The sequence below is a fragment of the Rhea americana genome, unplaced genomic scaffold (assembly GCF_003343005.1).
Source record: "Rhea americana isolate MKP2758 unplaced genomic scaffold, rheAme1 scaffold_81, whole genome shotgun sequence".
In the NCBI taxonomy this organism is placed as follows: domain Eukaryota; kingdom Metazoa; phylum Chordata; class Aves; order Rheiformes; family Rheidae; genus Rhea; species Rhea americana.
This window is the reverse complement of record NW_028186990.1, coordinates 2,273,369-2,293,442: the sequence shown is the minus strand read 5'-3', so window position 1 is coordinate 2,293,442 and position 20,074 is coordinate 2,273,369. Positions and strand designations below refer to the sequence as shown.

Here is a 20,074-nt window from a genome sequence, read left to right as displayed (position 1 = left end):
TTTTGAGGAGCCAGGCAAGGGGAACAAAGGAAACTCTCCCCATAGTAGCAAAAGGGAAATACCGTACWTATTTTATTTCCTGTAATCTTTAATCCTAGTAACCTTGCAGTATTTTCTACTGACATCACTTTCTCATACAAGTGGTACCAAATGTGATGGGAGAAGAGTGGTGGAAAGTCACGACACTGGCCAGGTTTGGGTATACTGGACAGAGATAAAAACATACAATTTCACTTTGCTTGCTGGGCATAGGCCAAGTCTCTTACTGTAATATGAGGACATGAAGACCGATGTGCAAGTTACGGGGTTTTTTTTGGTATGTGTTCCTTCCCAGCTGTTGAGGGTTTGTTATTCTTTTGATTTTGTTTCTGATAAGTTTTGTTCCCAAACCTGTCGCTGAGAGTTAAAAACACTTGATATTTGGTAAATGATGGCTTACTGCTTTTTCTGGAGAACCAGCTATATAGATGGAGAGGCCCTTCTTAGCTGGAGAGAAGATGAGTAGGATTTGACGCTGACATGAATTTGATACCATGTATTTAAAAAAACAATGTTTAAACAATCTCAGTGAAAGAAAAAAAATAGATGTGTGTGTTTATACCGATTCACTGAAGTTGTGTAGCTTAGAGGAACTTTCATAATACAAATAACTGCTGGAGCTATAGTTCCAACCCAGTGCATTTTACGTATGTGGCACAAAACATCTACAATAAATTTCCGTTGAGGTTGCACTGTAGAGTTGCAGCTCTGCAAAGCGGCCTCTAAGGTTCAGCAAATTTTTCATGACTCGCCCAGAGTGATGTGTGCAGGGAACAAAAGATAAACGTAGTCAAAAGGAAAAAAGTCTGCTCTTCTGTAATGAAAATAGAGAGATGGCTGAAAAGGATGGTGATGCGATCCTGAACGTGACTGTTCAGACACTGGTTGTGGCAATAGATGCTCTAGAGGAAAATGCTTTTAAATGGTGCTGTGTAGACAGATGCCAGGCAGCACTGCTTTGGGTTTAGGAGCATCTGATTCAATTAGCTCTTCTTTGGACTTGCTGGTTGACTTTCAGCAAGTTATTTTTATAATCATCCTTTGCTTCYATTTTCCCATCTGTGTCAYTGAGACAATCATTTTGGTCTTCTGTGTACAATTTATTGTCCAGGTAATACACAGTGGTACYTGACACTGCATGTTGGTGCTGCCAAGAGACAAGGGACCCACTGGGGTGCTGCATGCTCTGGTCTGGCCGGACCCCTGGGGCTGCACAGCAAGCGCTGTGATCTGGTTGCCACAGGAYGTCTGGCTGCCGGGGACACGAGGAATGACATTTACCAGAGCTACTGGGGCAACAGTGCTTCTTTCAGCCTCTGCAGAGTAATGTATATTTTCTTCCAGAAAATCTCTTCCTCCTTATAAAACTATGACCAAAAAGCCCATCTTTATTTTCTCATTCACTGTTTCTAAACCTTCTCGCTAGCCCTTGTAGAGGGCAATGCCACAGTAATCCTTTCTCCCTAAATTACCATGTGGCTGTGGTGGGCCAGGGCTGCMATATGGTGATAGGAGGGGATGGTTAAGCCATGAGGATATTACTGGTTTCCCACTTCTTCTCTGTCAGGGAGCTTGAGATTAGAAACATGACTGCTTTCTCCTTGTCCAGCAGCTTCTGGTGCCGTAGGAGGTTTCTGATGCTGGTTAGAAACRGGACAGCTTGTTGAGGTGGGATGGGAGAGGACCATGCCTGTGCAGCATGGATTCCCCACTAGATCCTGGCAGGAGGGTGGCATGGCAGTTTGCTGGCCCAATTTTTTTTTTTACCATGCCCAGTAATACAACCTAGCAACTGTGATGTGTAGCCCTTTAGCATAGAAAATTAGTACAACAAAGCAGTCTGAAATCTGGGAGGGGAAGGCAATTTTATTATGTGAAACTACTAAGCAAGTTGTTTTTTCACACTCAAGCCTTTGTACTCAGAAACATCTAGGCCTAGTGTGACTTGTGTGATGTGCAGAGGACAAGGGACAATGGCTATTGAACTCTCACCACGTCTCTTGGGTTCTCTTGACTGGTGACAACAAGCTAATTTTTGAGTAGGCCTTTTATATTCTTTAGGATTTATTTCTTGCTGTTATCTACCTGTTGCTCTAACAGGAAAAGGGATAGTGTGGCCCATGTGCTGAAACTGTGTTGGTGGAGCATAGGGTCTTTCCGTMTGAGTTGTTTGAGCTGCAATTTTTGTTGGTGCACAGGCATCGGGGCATGGCAGAAACTCGATGAACTGGAAATGGTGGCCGTTGTTATCAATGCAGACCATTCTTTTAATCCTTGTTCTGCTGTTTTCTCTGGAGCTTTACCTCCTTTTCTCTCTCTCTGTCTCTCTCATATCTCCGTTTGAGGAGAGGTCAGGGTTGCTGCCACTGCCTGAAGCCCTGGCAGTGCAGACCTGACCCGTTCCTGGCAGCTTGGCCGAGGAGAGTGTCCTGCAGCACTGCCAGGGCACGGCCTGGGGTCTGATGGCAACGTTGCTCGCTGCGGGAAGCCCGAGCATGAYGGCCCGAAGGCAGCGTGTCTTGTCCCCACTGCTTCCTCTTGCGTTTGTGCCTACCTCTGCCGCATGTTTTTTGCAAGGAAACGATGATAAAAGGAAGGAGGAAACGTGCGGTTCTGCAGCAATGCTGACAGGAATGACAGGAATTGGAGAGAAAGATGTACTTAATATTTTACATTTCATATGCTTTAGCTTTTCTATTGTCCTTTGCCTATGTCTGGTTGGAAGATTTCACCATTGCAAAAGGATTGTGCCAGCGAGGATCTGATATGAAATCCTCACCACCTCTGTTGGTTTCCCATTGGGAACAGGAGTGGAGATGAAAGCAACTTCTCACCGTATCTGGGCCTAACCCCCACCCCGCCTCCCAGCTTCCTTCCTCACCGTCTTTCAGACATCAGCTGTGGGGCTGATTTTTTGGTGAGACTGAGGTAATGTTTCMGTCCTCTCCGGGGCTCACCTGCCTGTGGCGGCTCGCTCGGCCACCGCATAGGGATGGCGCCGCGAAGAGGCCGACGCCATGGTTCCCGCGGAGGAGGCGCCTCCGCCTTCCGCGTGCGATGCCTTCGAGGGACGGCCACAGGAGACGAGGTCGCCCGCGGGCCGCCGAGCCGGGCTGGTGGACCTCGGCACCTTCACGCGTTTGGGGGCGCGGGTTTTCCTGCTTGCCGCGCGTCGCCCCTCCTTGAGGAGGGGGCAGAGCGGGAGATATTTCTGTAGGCACGGCTGTGCCGGGGCTAGAAAGAAGAAGTGCTTGGGCAAGCTATGGGAGGAGGGGACAGGGGCACGAGGGCTGTGCGGGCACGTCCCACAGCTGCCTCCGGGTGACACAACGTATTTTCACCTTCTGGCAGCTGTCATTAGGCAAGGAGACGATGGAGGTTTTGACCCTGAAAATGAACTTCAGGAGGATTTTCCTAGTCAACTGCTTGCTGCTTTTATTTCCCAGTGTAAAATGTGAGTCTGTGTCATTATTATTATGATTTTTTTTTGCCTTTTCTGCCTACTTCTGTTAACACTGTATTTACAGGCTTTTAAAACTTGGTAGAATGTTACTGGTAACAAACTGGCTCCGCTTCCCCAATGGGTAAAGTATTTGGAGACTTTTGGGTTATTGCTGTTATTACTTGATTTAGCTTTCAGCCGGGGGGGAGGGCAGGACCTGAGTTTTCCTATTCCCATTATAATAATCATCTGCAAACAGTTCTGGTTTTAAGTTAATGAGCCTTAATTTGACACATGTATAATGAGAAATGTCGGCACGCCATTTTCTCTCTGCCCTCGAGGTAGCTTGTAGTGCATTTGAGATCTAGTTCACGGTGCAATGTGTAGAGTCATTATCTCATGTAATTTCCTTTTCTTATCAAAGATGAGCAAATCTGTTGAAAATGCAAATTGTATTCTTCCATAAATATTAAGAGAAAGAGCAGTACATCCTGGCAGAGATAAGTGGAGTTGAAGGAGTCTGGATTGTGAAAAACAGTAAGAAAATACGTATTAGTTGTATATCTTGTGCATTATTGCACTCATTATTTTTTAAAATATTAATCTAAAAACTTAATTAAGGTGTTAACTCACAGATTGGAGAAGGTTATAAAAGATGAAGACAATACAATTGCTTGTAGATTTTATTTCCTTTCATGCAACTGTAGATCATGTGTATGGCTTTTTAATGCTTTTTTTTTCTCCTCCAGAACAAAATGAATAGATAAATAAGGAATTTATTTTTGTACTTGATATATCTAAACATCCTATCTAGCAAAAACAAAGATTATTCACTTGAATAGAACAACTTACTTCAAATATATACAAAATCTTAAAGCGGAAGACCTCATTACTTTTGTGAAGTTATTGTTGGAGCCTTTCCTTTTATCTCTATACCTGTGAATGATACGATTTTTCTTGTGACTGCAAGGGGCTCCATGCTACTGGTTCTGATCTTGCTGCCCCTCGAAGAGCATTTCAGTTGCCACGAGCAGAAATGCTGTTCCTTTAGCTAAACAGATTTTTAGTATCATGTATGTGAGATCTTCAGCTTTCTGTCAGCAAGGCTATGGAGATTCATTAAACAGCCAGAGATATGGCTAGATGATCTGCCCATAGAGACGCCACTGAATTTTCTCTGAAAGTTTTTTTTTTGTTGACTTGCAAATGATTTTATCTGTTATATGAAGAACTCCTTCAACTAGCTCTAAATATTGGTGGGTGACTCTGAGCAGAAACAAGCATCAGAATTTAAATATTTGAACATAATCTGAAGTGTCAGCGGTGCAAAGGATCACTGCTTTCCAGATTGTTTGATAGTTTGATTTCAGAATATTTCACTAGACATGTCAAATACCCTGTATGAAATGTGATAGTGAAGTAATAACCTCTCCTTAGCCTGGTGGGCGAATTGCTGGGAGCACTTCAGTGTAATTTTCTTGCTGCAGAGGCACAATATTTTAGTTCTTTGATTATCTCTAATACTGTTAGTTTCATGAAGTAGCAACTGGGTTTCAGTTTCCCCTCTGTGATGTATTTTATCATTGTCCTGGGCACAATGAATAAAGGATTATATTTTATATTGAAGGATAGTAATAAAATGTATAAACTCTTGTTTTGGAGGGGAGGTAGTGCTTAAAAGATGTAAAACTAGGGCAGAATCCTCTCTACCTGATGTGAAGAGGAATGCCATCCTACGTATCAGCTTTATCCTATAAATTGAAGAGAAAGTAATACAGAAAATGGCAAATGAAGTAAGTTCTGATTCTAAATGTATATTCAGTTATTAAAGAGCATATTTAATCTGGCACTTGTAAGCACTTCTCCATCCCTTTCTGCAAATTTTCCACCTGCTGTCATGATGGAGGCAGTGCCTTACTTGAAGTRTGCACGCAGAAGTCCCTGAGGGCTCTTTACGGTCACCGCAGAGGTGAGAGTGCCTTGCAAAGGCTGTGAAGCAGCGCTGGGTATAGATGGGTGCGAGGCCCAGGCGCAGCGTGAGGAGTATGTGATCTCTATTGCTAATCATATAATTGATGTTTAGCAGCCTTGGTTTTCTTACTACTATCACCTTCAACAGCACACAGTAAGTGCTACCARGTCCTGGTAGTGCCTTAGTAAAGTAGGTTACTCTTAGCTATTTTGCAGAAGGCATTTATGATCAAAGGAGACCTGCAAAGAAAAGATGGGTGGTTTTTGTTTTTTGGGGTTTTTTTTGCCTTTAGTTGTCTCCAAATATAACCAATGCCTGCTGACTTCAAAGGCTGCAGTTAGCTGTTCGTTTCTCCTTCCCTTACTTCCTCTCGTGACTCTGTGTTAGAGATAACAGCTGCAAATACTCTGAGGGTGCAGGGTGCTGGGGATCATTCAGAAGCGGGCACTGCAGGCTACCAGTGCTGGGTCTTCATCCAGTGCAGTGTCTCATGCTCACTTACAGCTTGACATGGGCAAATTTTTGAGGCCACTATTATTACTGCTGCCATCACTATTATTACTGCTCCTTCTATCCAGGGCCACCATATTGTCGCATATGAGCACTCCGATTGTCAGCAGTATCCAGTGCAAAACACACTGAAGAGACCTGATTTTCAGAAAGGGTTAAGTTCAGAGTTAAGTTTGTGGGCAGCTGTGAATCAAGGCATCTAAAACCCGTACAAGTAAGTCAGCCAGAATATAAAGCCAGCTTCTGAAAATTAGGCCCTTAACTTCTTGGTTTCTCAGAATAGAGTGCTGACATTTAACTAATTAAGAATCAAGAGAAGCTTTGGAGCATGAGACGAAGACAGCCTCAGCAATGAAGAGAAGCTTAGGGAACTCAGAGCAGAAAATACAATGTTTTGGGTCACTACTGCTGCTGACGGATGCAGCAGCAGGGGCTGTTAGAAGTGCACTGATGAGGCTGGTTGTGCTTCCCTTTGAAGGTGCTGTTACCAAATGGATTTATGTAGCAGTGAATGACTCGGTGGTTCTTAGTGTTGCTGCTGCTGGGAGCATACATGAAGTAACGTGGTTAAGAGACAAGAAATTACTTCAGATAAAAGATGGGAAAATCAAATATTACGTTAACAAGGACGAATGCAGATGTAAGATACTCCTGAATGGGACTCTGCAAATCCAGCAGCTGATGAAAAGTGACGGCGGAAAGTACGCAGTCCTTGTTTATGACCGGGATGGGAAGCTTAAGGCAGAAGAGGATATAATGCTCGTTGTTCAGGGTGAGTCTTTGCTCTTCTCATATCACTCCTAGCCACAGCTGAATAAGGCTTGGTGTTCATGCTGTCTCATACAGCCTTTCCTACTCATCCCACCCCTCTTTCTGTTTTAGGGGAAACTGTTGTAAGATGTACCTCTTTTGTCCCTCTGCTGGCAGCAGTCTGCTTTTCCTTTCTTCCCTTCTATTGCTACTCTTGATTCCCTCTTGCGCCTCTTTTCTGCCTGGCTCCTCTCTTTATCAGCTACCAGATTTCCGAGTGTGCCCAAGGAAACAGCCACAAACACCTGTGTGTTCATTGGCAGTGTGGGTATGGGCATACTGCAGTGCAGCATGCAGTGCTGGGACTGCTCAGGGTGCTGACTCCTGAGCTGAAGCAATGCCACAGGAAAAAGGCTACATTGCTTCCAGCAACATCTTGCACAGCCTGCTCGTGTCTGCTGCTGCTGCGCTGTGTGCTTGCCTCAATGTGGGCTTCTGATGCCATTTTGTTAGCACTGAGTTATGCCTTTTGACTCATAGCTGCTGATTCAGAAAACCTTGTGTTGTATCTGCCAGCTCAATAGGGAGGTCTCTTGAGCGCAGGTGGCACTAGAGATACTTGTATTTAGGCAATAGGATTGCACTCATAATTTTTTCTCTACCATGCAAAATATCCAAGAGTCACCCCCTGTCTCAAGATACACCAGAAAAGGCAAGGAGTTGTATGTGCAGGGGGAGGAGACTCTTGCATCCCATCCTGGGATAGCATAATACAGCAAATGCAAAGACCATGCTGTTTAAGGCGTGCTTAAGCACATGCMCAGAGAGTCTGGCTGCACTGATTCAAAGTATGAAAGTACCGAGGCACCATTCCTGTGCTGTACCTTGTCCTCAGAGACTGGAAAAGTAGCATCTCAAAACTTTGGGAATGAGGAGGGAGGATAGGCTTGGATATTCTGTCCCTTTGTAATTGCTACCACCTTTGCAGACCACTAAGCTATAGTGCAGGGTGGGGTTTTTTGCAGCCAGAAGATGATTTAACCCCCACCTTCCTCAGCCCACTTTCACGTCTCTGCCAAACCACACTGAGTCSGTGGACACCAGCAGGCAGCTCTGAAACAATGTTTTGGTGAGGCAGCAGCAAAGACGGTTGGAATGAKTTTAGCACTGTTCTCTGTAGGGGGAGGCCCCATAGCTAATGAACTATTGAGAAGTGAGGGTTTCTCACTGCTGGGAACTATTGTTACAAGCTGTCRGCAGATTCAGGAAGCCATCAGGGGCCTGATTCTACTTAACTCATGCTTGACTCGTTTGGGTGTTCTGGGTTCAATTTTGGGTTAAGGTAATAGACTGTATCCTAGCTATGTGATGCAACTGTTTATCTACTGTATGGTGGGGAGACCCGCCCTCAACATCCAATATGTAGTTTTGAAAGTAAAACCCTTCAGAAACTTTGAGGTGCTAAGGTCAYCTGTCAGCCAAATTATACTTTATTATTACAGCTGGAAAAAGAATTGTTCTTAGAAATAATAATATAACTGATGACATCATCACACAACTCCATTATCAGGAGCTGAACCCTCATGTGCAGTGTTTCATGTTAGGAGGTTCTCCTAAAAGACAGAGCTTGCAGAAGAGGAATGGGCTTAAGGAGGAAAGGGAGGTTGCAGACATCACAGTGTAAACCCAGACTTACTTACTTCAAACAGCCCTTCCTGGCTTTAAAATGTATGTTCCCCATAGCTTACAATACATATACCTAGAGATATTTTTTCCATCTGATGTTCCTGACAGTTGACCCTGGCTGGAGAAAGTCCTGCAGGGCTTTTCTGTTTCATGCAGTATCACCAGTGATAGAGAATCTGCAACTGGAAAGTAGCAAAGTATTTGCAAGACATAGAAAGAAGATGTAAATTAGTTCTTTCATATCATCATTGAGACCTAAGAGGCTTTTGTTTTGTGTTTTCTATTGTGTTCTGTTCTGATGGGTTTTCATGCTGTGGTTGTCATTCTGAYTGAAGGTCTTTAGGGATAGGTTAAGCATTGTAAGTAGCTGCATGTCCATCTACCTGAAGGACATGGCAGATAAGGGCTGACTGCGCCAAAACTGTGGAACCAGAGTTGCAGAGGACTGTGRCTCCAAGTCCTCAGTCTGCTGCCTCCTCCTGAAAACACAACTTTCTCCCCTACCCTCCGCTGGCTGTCTGGGAGCCAGGCTGAGCCTGAAAATAACCCAGCTATTTTGGTGCTGCCCTGCTTTTCCAAAACACTGTTGGACTGTTTCTAGATCTCAGTAAAGCCAAGCAGAGTGCTGCTGTGGAGCATATGCCTACCTGAGCCGYGCTCACTCACACATTTCCACAGCCCCCTCTGTTTTGTGGTCTAGGCATGTCCATAGCTCATGGCATGCACACTCATGCCAAAGGGCATAGARAGGACTGGTTCTATTGTGTGCCACAAAATAGACTTACATTTCTTCCTCCACTTACGCCATRCTCTCCTTTGCATGAGGATCTCTCTCTGTCTCTTGGGAAGGGAACAAATACTGTCTTCTCTCTCTCCTGCTTACTCACAGCTGTGTCCCTCTGTGTATCTCTAGAAATACTGGAACAGCTGATGTGAAGCCCTTCCTGGCTGCTGCTGTCAGARGCATGTTGGCCGTGGCGTTGGAGCTGGCCAAGCAGATGGCCCTCACACCCTCACCAGTCACGTGGATGGCATGGTGGTAGTGATAGTTATATGCAAAGTGAGCAGCTTTGCAGCTGCCTGTAGCTTCTCACCCCTGTCTCCATTGCAACGATCTTTTCTCCTTCCCCATCTTGCCCCAAATTAATGAAATATGCTATAGCAGCACCTGATCTACAAATTGCACTTTATACGGCTAACTGACTGGAGTGTAAAGGCCTTATGATGTGAACTACAGATACTTCTATTCAGAAACCAGATTGGGGATAAAACTCGGTTTGTAAATTGAGATAATGCCAACCTGAAAATGGATTCAGGTGGAGTGCTGATGCTCCTGCTGACATAACCCCCTTTAAAAAAAAAAAAAAAAGAAAAAAGAAACACCCAACAGACAGAGCAGTGATAAGGGAATAGAGAGAGAGAAAGGAGGAGTTAAGAAGTATATTAGGCTAAATACTGTATTTTCTTTATTACTACCATGTTACCTTCCCAGTGAAGGCCTAATATGCTCCTCATTCTTCTCTGGCTTCGTTCAATGGTGTTACTTTTTCACTGCTTATTGATGGCTGATTCTCTGTTCTGCTTAATAACGGAGCTTTTCAAGAGGAGAAACCTCTCAGATATGCCTATCCCTTCTTTTCTTTTTTTCAGAACCTGTCCCTCAGCCAAACCTTCGTGTTGACTGTATTAATAAATCCATATTGGTGACATGTGAGGGGAAGCAGAAGACTGAGGACCATATGTTTATGATAGAGGTGATGCAAGATAAAATCAAAAAAATCCAAAAGAACGCGACAAAGGTGGAATTTCATACACGTTATTCTGGGACATTCAGATGTGTGTTGAAGAACCAAGTCAGTGAAAAAACAGCTGAGAAGAAAATCAAGTGTTCAGGTAGAAAATCTATTTTTGCCTGAATCTCCTAACACTGATCCACAAAGTCTGATGTAGTTGCATGTATCTGTAAGATTGTTTCAGAAGCAAGGATGTTTCCCAGCACTGTGAATCTAAGGATGCTGTTGTTACTGGCAGGTGATGCTATTGCGGTATCCCAGATGCACATTGTGCACTCTGTTTGGCATTTCTCAGCCTCTTTGCACCTTTGCCCTCCCCACTTCGCTGCTGCCTGTCCTACCACTACCCTTGTGGCATCTCCATGCCAACGCAGGGGTGGAGGGATGAAAGGTGGGTTGTGCTCCCCCTCATCCCTGCAGCTGATGGAGTTTGTTTCCCTTCTGGTGGCAGAGTGCCACCACTGGTGGTGACCCATGGTTGGGGGGGCTGGGGTCGCTGGAACAGGGTGAGATTTGGCTGGGGGTAAGAGCCCTGTGGGTGGCAGGGAGGCCCCAGGCACTCTGAGACGCTGCTTCCACATGGGAAGGAGATCTCTGAGGGGAAACCGCAGCTTGCCAGAGAGATCAAGCTGGTCGGGGGACTAGGGAATGAGAGAATCTTGCTCACCCCATTGGGTTCACCCTGCCTTTCATCACTACTGACCAAGAGGTATGCTGACAGACTCAAATGGTGTCAGCCATCGGTAGTGATAAAGCAACAAAGTAATGGAGAAACTGGGGRGGTAGGCATGTGTTTTAATGGCACACAATAGTTTGCAAGAGACTGAAAGAACTTTCCCCTCATTTTTATCCTTCTTTATTCCTTTAAAACCAGCAGTACTTTTCAAAGGATTAGAGCTAAAGAGATGACTTTAGTAAGGTAGAATAAAACTATCTGAGTAGAGAAAGTACCAGGATATAAATTAACAGCTCATTTTTTGTAAATGTGGATTGGGATTGTCTTCAATGAATATAAAACCATGGTATTGATGTCAGGGGATTTGCACTTCAGTTACACTCTCATAGGGTGAAAATCAGTTGCACATGGTTTTATTTTTCTCCTTTTCACACTAATACCTGTAAAGGTGATGGGCAACTACAACTCCATGTGGGTGTGGGTGGATGCTTTCATATAGGGAACTTGGACTATCTATCTTGCTTATCCAGGTCTTACTGAAGTGATGCCAAGGTCTGCTGCTGCTGACCAAAGGACAAACAGCTAATGCATGGGGTGACCCCCACTCTCCTGCAGCCTGAGCCTCCTAAAGGATCCCATGACACCTAATAAAGACTAAAAAGTGTTTTCCACTGTACGAGCTGCATGCCCAGATGGGCTGCACCACCACAGTGGTGCTGGTGTTGGAAAGGGTCTGGGGCAAGAGGGAGCAAGATGTGGTATGGACTTTGGGRCCAGGCATAAAAGCATGCTACTGGRTTAGATTCACTGAAGGCAGGGAAAATTAGCCTAGATACATTGCTTTAATAAGGTCATGCTGCCTGAAGCTGGCTTGTGCCTAGGCAGCCCTGGGCATGAGCAGGGCAAGCTTAGGYTTGCATTGCTGGTGCAGGCAGGTGTGATCCTTCAGCTAGATATTTTGATTTAACTGGTCACCCTTAAGATGGAGTAGCCAAATCTCCTTGTTTTTGTTTGTTTTTGCACAGGGTGAGTTGGATGGAAGAGTTTATTTTYTCTCAAATTACTAACAGTAAAATGTTTGTCACATTGGTTTTTAAGGTACAAATACAGCATGTGTCAAACCATGAGAAAACGCTGAAACCACATAACAGTACCCTTCTTACTTAAACTAAAAACCTCACAGATGTTTTAGTATGGGGATAGGATGTTACACAGCTCCACAGTAGATTAAAAATCACTCAGGTTTCAGCCAAACYTCCTTCCCACCCTACTGCCCTCCTTGAACATTTTTACAGAAGCAGGCCTGCCTACTTTAGAAGCCAGTCAGGAAATAATAATAATGGAAARTCAGTAAAGTATCTTTTATCTGAGAATCTTAGAGTGCTTTGAGAAGTGGAGTCGATGAGTGTCACAGCACTTAGGGGGAGCTGAAGCCCTTGGGATAAGTGGTGTAAGCACTGTTTTTAAAATTAAAATGTCTTAACTGRTATAAGCACTGTTCTTAAAGTTAAAATGTCTGCGCACCTTTGCCAGCCCTTCTTGAGCCAAGCCTCACAGTGGCGAGGCCGACCTGCATGTAGCCATGGGGCTGACCTTCTGTACTGGGCTGAGTCCAACCCTGATGCCCTCAGGCAGAAGAGCTGTGGGACAGGAGAGAGGGCTGTTGGTGTACCCACTGCTGGTGCCCTTGGCTACTGCCTCACTTTTCCTCTATCCAGGCAGAATTAGACAAAATCCAGCAGTATTTATTCTAAACTTCTCCCACCTTGCCTTTCAGTGGGAGTTTGGACTAAGGAATGTGAAACACCTGTCAGAAATTTGTCTGTAGTAGAAATCCCATCTTAGAAGAGAATAGGTGTCCTGAATTTGAGGCCAATCACATTAAATTTTGACCCTCAGTGAGCAAGGCACACTCCAGAGACAATTCAGCTCAGTTGAATTTTCATGTAAGCGTAACTATGAGTGAATCTGAGTGGACTCATAGCTAACTGGGAGGAACAGGCACTTTAAGGGCAAAATAGATCTCAGTTCAGCCCTAATAGCTAAAATAAGTGAGAAGAGTCAGATCATTGAGGGGCCTCATTTCTCTCTGTTTACTCCAAAGAGAAGCCCAGGCAGATGCTGGCCTCTGTAGTGTTGATACATCAACTTTGGTGTCATAACCCTTGCCCTACACATGCTTGCCCAGTGAATATTAAACATAGTGCCAGTGGTTTATCCTCCTTACAAACTTTGTCTGTCAAGGAGCAAAGGAGGGTGCACTTCTGTTGGATTCAGCTCTTTCGTTGCTCCAAAGTGCCCATTCTCAAGCATGAGCACCAAATCCTGGCAGGATAACCCAAAGGGAACTTGACATAGGAAGGCTAGAATCCAGCAAGCCTTATCTGGCCAAAATAAAGAACACTCATAAATCTTTGCTCACTAGACAAACTGAACTCTCATGTTGAATCTGTGAGATATTTGGTTACGTTTGTTTTTTCTTCTTTGTTATTTTAAATTTGCATATGGCCAAAAATTGGAAAGGAAGTGCCAAAATGATACAAGGCAAGCTGGTCTGAGTGTTTCCAGCTCAATAGGAAGTACTTAGAAAATGTTTAATTCTGTTAGATGCTGAGCACTGTCTAGATGCTTGTTGTCCTTGTAAGGGTTCAGAGACATATCAAGAAGTTTTTGTGCTGTTCTATGAAAGTGTCTTCGTGTTTGTCCATTGTTGGCAGGAAAAGAGCAATTGGAGTAATTTAAATAAGATGTGCTGGCACAAATGAATGCTCTGGTTTCAATTTTCTGTAGAACTTGAATCCAGTTGGGAGAACTCAAATTCTCCACAGTGAGGGCCAGTAATTTTCTGTCATGTATGGAGAAAGGGCAAAGATGGGTTCTCTTACCTGGGCTGTGTTTATAGTTGATGGGGAAGAATACAGAATTCTAGTAGCTGTTTGTCTGATTTTAGGATGAGTCACACCATGAAATTGTCTAATGTAGATGTTATGCAAGTTCGGATGACTAACTCAGATGTAGACCGACCTCTGTATCAGGTCAGATGACTCTAACTCCTGGAGTCTGGCCTCCTTGTTTCTAGTCTAAACATTTCCACCAGTTTTCTGTGTCCATAGGCCAATTATTTGACATTTTTGCCTCTTAAGTTTCYTCAGGTCTTGATATCAGTGGATCAGATGACTATTGCATCTAATTTACTTCTTTACAAAAGTGTTCTCACTATTTTGGTAAAAAAAAAAAGAAAAGAAAGCATTACTTAACAAAAACATAATCATGTGATCATACATATATTCTCTCAGAAGATCAGGCCTGAACCACAGGCTTAGTCTTGCAGTGATTTGTTTTCCCCTCTAACATCCTCTTTCACTCTCTTAACTAGGCCAGCTGGACCTTTATCTCATCTTAAGCATAGTAGGAGGCGTAATCTTTGTCGTCTTCATGATTTTGCTTATTTATTGTATCAGGAAGAAGAGAACAGAAAGGCTTGAAGAAGATGGTAAGTCTCTGAGAGCTTTATGTTGTTATCCAGCCACCTAAAATCTTAGAGCTTGCCACTGACAGCATGCCTGTGGGCAGGAGCATACTATCTGCCTTTGTGTGAGCGAGAGCTCAGTTTGGCATGTGGCGAGTCCCAGAAGATCAGCTGCCATTGTCAGTCTTGGTTTCTGACATACACTTTGCATAAAAGACTTTTTTGTTTTTGAGCCCTTTTGTTTACCCATAACGGAAGAATGATTCCTCTGAGGCTTGGCCCCAGCCATGTGCCATGAACATCCACAGGACTAAATTTAAGATTAGGTATTCTGTCAGCCGATTTTTTCGTTAAGTTTATGTAGTGTAAAAGTGAGGTCTCTGAAATCACTAGTTTATTCGGTAAGTAGGGGGAAGGGGCAAGAAAGGCTCAGTTTTTCCATGAGTTTCCTCAGGCGTCTCATACAGCCTGTCCTCTCTAAAAAAACAAAGTTATTAGAGACCCATCAATGATGGAGGTCTAACATGGAGCACTTTAAAGAGATCAGGTTTTCAGAATGGGCAGAGCCTTCATTTGTTGTCTGAAATTCAGGCTTCTTTGAGACCATAGAAAATACTTGGTCAAAGCCTTCTCTCAATGTGGCCTTTTTGATGGAGAGGGTAGCTTGAATTATAACCCAAGCATTGCCCGTCCCGGTTAGTGTGGACAGACAGACTTAAACCAGAGGATACTGAACTGTGGTTCAAGGTGAGTTGGCCAACCCACCTGGAAGGGGAGCCTAAAACAAGCGGGAGGTTGTTCTACAGCCAGGCAGGCAGCTTGGCATTGAAGGCTTGTTTTCAAGTCCCCCTACCCTCACACTGTGCTAGGCTTCCTGTGTGGTCTTAAATAACAGTTAATCTCTCTGTGAGTCTACAAAATGGAGTCAAAAGCTCCTTTTCACACCACAACAGTATTATCAAGATAAACAGGGTAAAGTCTGAAAGAAACTCTGGCTGCTATCTCAAAGGTGCTATGATCAGGCTGGCAGCTAGGGTGAGCATAACCTATTCCCTGGCTGAGCGGGAGTGCAATCTCTCTCCATCTGTGCACAGGTCACTATCTGGGTCCTCTCACTTACCGTGTAAGCTAAGACCAGGAAAAATAGACAAGTGCTTTGCCTGTCCTTCAGGAGAGCTCACTACAGTGCAACCACACAATATCATCTCAGAAAACTTGGCCTAGCTTGTGAGCACAATGCTAGTGTGAACGTAGCTGAGCATTATTTACTTTACAGCTGTTCCTGTTCTTGTTTGACTGAGATAAATTACTCCCTTTAACTGTRCAGTGATAGCATATTCTTAATTCTGGGGTCTGGCTTCAGCAAGACACAAGAAGCACAGAAGTGTGGGAAAATGAGAAGTTAAGAGTGTGACCAGTTTGTTTGTTCAGTGTGTGTTGAAGGTCATTTCAATGTCCCAAATGGTAAATTCCTCAATCCCTAAACTAAGATGACTGACATTTCATAAATGATGAGTTAGTAGTCAAAAATCAGTTGACATGAATTTACTTCTTCTACATGAGGGGAAATTAATGCTGGCAAAATGTAGGAACTCAGTTTTCCAAGTGCCTGGAAATTTTCGGGGCCATCACAGCATAAATAGTGGCAGGGCACAGTTGCTCCCTGCCACGTGTTGCTCCCTGCAGGTGCATCTCACTTTCTCTTCAGTGAGCCATTTCCAATAGACGAGAGAGCAGCTCAGGCTGGGGATTTCTGGTGACAAATGGGACATCCCCAGCAGAGCCAGGTCTCCCAGAATGAAGAGGGCAGAGCTGCCCCAAATGCTCCCACATGGCTTGACCTCAGCTTGGCAGCCAAAAAGCTCTCAGATGTGCCTGATGGGAATGAGCAACACTGACTTTGGTTATTCTACTGGGCAATGCTGACTTTTGTTGGTCCACTGGAGTGACAGGGCTACCTGAGACTGACAGTGGCCTTCCAGACAAGACTAACGTTTGACCTTTTAATTTTTTTCCTGAGGCCAACACTTTTTCCCAGTTGCTCACTATAAATGAAAGTACTGTCTTCTGATAAGACTTGAATCTTTGCTTGATTACTTGAGCCTTCTATCATTCTTCTGCTGTCATTGCAGATGAGGAGAGAATGAAGCAAATTCGCCAAGTGGACACAGAAATGATGGTCCGGGAGCTCCCTCAGCCTCCATCCAACCCTCCCGTGAAGCAGCCACGTGTGCAGCAGAGGCCTCTGCCACAGCCACAGCCACAGATGCAGCAGCAAGCAGTGCCCCCACGGCCCAGGCCACGCACTCAGCAGCAAACTCCAAACCGCACAAGGGAAAGACCTTAAATGGCTGCCCTGGGCATGACGGAGGACTCTTCGCACCATAATTCACTGGAAAAAGAAAGTTTCTAAAGTCAACAACCCCTCCTGCCCTAGGCTTGCATAATGCTTAGCTATGAAATGGCGGCTTTGGTTGCAGAAAACTAGAGAGTGCATCAAATGACTCCAGGTGGAGGAGATTCATAGTGATGGAGGTTCATACCTTTGGCTATTTTTCTTCAAGTGACTCCAGGCTAGGGTATGGAGCACTGAGCCTTGAAATCTGTGTCTTTCTATAATTCACTTGTTTTTATTGCACCTCATTGTCTTCCTGTTTTTTGGATGGATTATATCAAGAAGGATCTAAAGCTCTAGTGAGACAACATGGGCTTATTGCTCTTATGTGGTTTTGTCACGTGTTTGTCTTTTCTGCTTCCACACATTCAGACAGCCCTCTGGCTTCAGCATCAAATCCATGATCTCCTGGACAGAAAAATAATTGTATGTAATTAAACACTTGTTTAGCCTCTGCATGTGTGTGGGAAGAAAAGCAAGTGGGAAAGGAGTAAGTTGTTCAGTTTCTTTGCCATTCATCCAATGATGAGGAACAGTGGTAAGCTCCTCATGTATAACCAGGTGATTATAGAGAATTACTGAGAGATCTCTCCTTCTCAGAGGGACAGGTATGTGGCTGGACTGCAATAAATACTTCTGCACCACTTTCCATGTGCTGGATGAACCCTGCTTGTTCATTTTGTTTTTGGAAATGTCCATAAATTCCTCTTTTGGGGAGCTGAGGAGCCAAGAGAAGAAAGACCTCTTCAGAGCAAAATCTGAATGGATAAACTAGCCTATCTGGTGTGAAAGACGGCACAGGTGGAGAAAGAGAGAGCTACCAGAGCCACAGACAGTGAGATATCTGACCTCCATTTTGATGCATTAGGCAGAAGAATGGGTAGTTGCCTTTCAGACTTGACTATCCTATTCATGTTAGGGGAGTTAAACAGTCATCCTTTATTTCTCCTCAGAAATGTGGCTATTTTTATCTTCTGGTGTTTTGGCAGAGGCACTGAAGTACCTTGTGAGGAAGAAGGAGGTCCCTCTGCCTCCTCCAGAGTTTAGTCACTTTGCTTTAACTTTTCCCCCAACCACGGACACAGGAATGGGAGTGTTATRTGTTTTTGCTTCAGCCTTCTGCAGCTTGTTTTAAGGCTTTTAATATTTAAAGTTGCATTTAGTAAATATTTTGTAGTTTATTTTGTAATATGAGCTATCCCTGTGGTGAATGAATAAAGATAAGAGTGGGTGAAGAGGATTTTAGCTCATACTTCAATGGTACTTCAGTATCTGTATTTTAYTTTGGTATAAAGGAGACAAGAAAGATATTTTGGCCCCTGAGCCAAAAACACGGATGCAGGAGGTTTTACACAGATCCCAGGAGGGACCAATGGCCATGTGAGCACCCACAGCTCATGGTCTCAGGTCAGCACGGATGAGCACAGCCCCTGGGCCAGGCTGTTTGCTGTGCTGACGTGCTCTGCCTGTTGTGGGTGGCTAGAGCTTTATTGGTGCCCTCTGCAGAGCCAGCAGCTGAGGTTGGACTCGTGTGCACTTATGGTAACACTGGTCATTCCTGGGAGAGAGGAAGGCTTACTGTGACCTGAGGGGCTGAAGGTGAGGAGAAGTCACAGTCTCTGATTTACAAGGTGATGTGCTCGTATCTTGGGATGATTTCCAGCGAAACAGGACTGTGAGCCTTGAGGCAGAGCTATGCTGCTGTTGAGCCTCCCTGCTGCCTTGCTAAAACATCCTCCTGGGCTAGGAGGCATAGCAACGGGGGCTATTTGATAAATGGCAGGCTTTTCCCTCTGTATGAGCACTCTTGGGGGGGGGGGGGGGGGGTGCTAGCTGTTCAAGAGAAATGCACTTGCAGTTGCCACAGCTGTTTGGAGGCAGCTCTGGAGGTATCCCACCCCATGCCTAGGATATGTGAAGGGGTTGCAGGTGTGGTGGGTACTGAAGTACTGGAGATAAGTGTTTTGCTGTAGGAGTTCTTTGGAGGTGCTCCTACTCTGTTGCTAAGGCTTGGTGAGCTTCTGTAAAGCGGTTTTCTTGTAGAGAGACCTGCTTAAGGCATCGAACCAGCTCTTCTGGCTTATTCAGCGGGGATCCCTTTAGCTRTTGCTTTGTGCCAGGCTGCTTTTCTTCATCACCTGGCACTAATTATGCAGAGCCCGTGATACAGCCACTGTGCCTATGRCTCTCTGGAGTGGCAGCTAGACAAGCACCTGTAAGGTAAGCATGTGGCAGGTTAGGTACTCTAGCTTGGTTCTTGCTTGTAGTTGACCTTTCTATGAAGTGGGTAGCAGGCCTTTACCCTGCTGGATCCSTGTTGCTGGTTTCTGATTTCTTAGGCAGGGAATGTTCTGTGATTTAGTCATGGTTGTAGCAGCAGTGGATGCTCATGGTTTTGGTTTCAGGTCCTTATTCTGCTCCTCAGCTGAAGAGAGCCAAGGCACTGCATTTAGCTCTCTGCTTAGTCCTCTTGCAAACAGAAAATACCCTAACCTGTAAATTACCTGCGGTTTCCTGTTCTCTGCTTTTAACTATGAAAGGCTGTGACTGACAGGCAGAGCAAGACATGTGCATAGCAGGAAGCTGCGAACCACATGGTTCATGAGCCCTCCTAGGTTTCCTGTTAGCTGCTGCCTGACATTATGCTTCCCCTGATGCCTGTGACCAGTGGGGTAACACTTGCTACAGCACCTTGTGGGAGGCACCAGTGGGTGTGCAGAGCACTGCTGAGATGACTCTGGTCCAGTGTAGGGGTGTGTTAGATCTTCTGGCAAGGAATAGCTGCACAAGGTTACGCACTGTGAATGAGAGGCAAGAAACTTTGCTGCCACTGGTTATAGACTGGGTCCAAACCCACCTTTGAGACCATCTGGTGAACCACGAAAACTGTGTTACCTTGGCTTCAGATATGCAAGGGCTGAGCACACCCTAATTCTGGTGTCTGTTTCTGGAGAGTGTGGCTGCCAGCAGATGCCCTGAGCGCAGGGTAGGCCACAGGCTGCAGCAGCAGGAGTGAGTGAAGTGCAAAGGTACCTGTTTTAGTACTGCCCTCTGCATAGCTGGAAAAAGCACTTCTGGTCTCAGTGCAACTTGCTGAGGGCTCCTCTAGGTTATTATACTCTTGCTGTGGTACTTTCCAGCTGAATATTTCTCTGCCAAGGGACCATAAGCTAAGTAAGAAGAGTGCTGTTGGGAGAAGCTGCACCAAAATGCAGCCATCCCTCACATGGACAAGGGAATACTATGAGCACAGAGTACCCCACACAGTGGGAAGTCTCGTCAGGGCAATGCTTATTTTTGATTCTATTACCTTTGTTATCTTTTTCTTCTTCTTTTCTTTTC

General features: G+C 44.8%; 1 protein-coding gene across 2 annotated transcripts; it reads left to right on the top strand.

Annotated features, from left to right (window-relative positions):
- Positions 1-3,423: 3,423 nt before the first annotated feature.
- On the top strand, positions 3,424-17,029 carry CD2 (CD2 molecule). Of its 2 annotated transcripts, XM_085322998.1 has the most exons (6): positions 3,424-3,493; positions 6,442-6,735; positions 10,050-10,292; positions 14,245-14,361; positions 16,284-16,330; positions 16,475-17,029. In XM_085322998.1, exons 1-6 carry the CDS (start codon positions 3,433-3,435, stop codon positions 16,682-16,684), a joined length of 972 nt encoding a protein of 323 aa, XP_085179124.1. In that variant the 5' UTR covers positions 3,424-3,432; the 3' UTR covers positions 16,685-17,029. The 2 variants fall into 2 exon arrangements, with proteins under 2 accessions (XP_085179124.1, XP_085179125.1); XM_085322999.1 differs by lacking the exon at positions 16,284-16,330 and having other exon boundaries at positions 16,470-17,029.
- The last annotated feature ends 3,045 nt before the right edge of the window (positions 17,030-20,074 follow it).

Bases quoted from the DNA above. Each gene is read 5' to 3' on its own strand.
- CD2 (XM_085322998.1), top strand. From the start codon at position 3,433: ATGAACTTCAGGAGGATTTTCCTAGTCAACTGCTTGCTGCTTTTATTT. The intron at 14,362-16,283 runs GTAAGTCTCTGA...GGTCCACTGGAG, and splicing joins AGAAAGGCTTGAAGAAGATG to TGACAGGGCTACCTGAGACT. The intron at 16,331-16,474 runs GTTTGACCTTTT...ATTGCAGATGAG, and splicing joins GCCTTCCAGACAAGACTAAC to GAGAGAATGAAGCAAATTCG.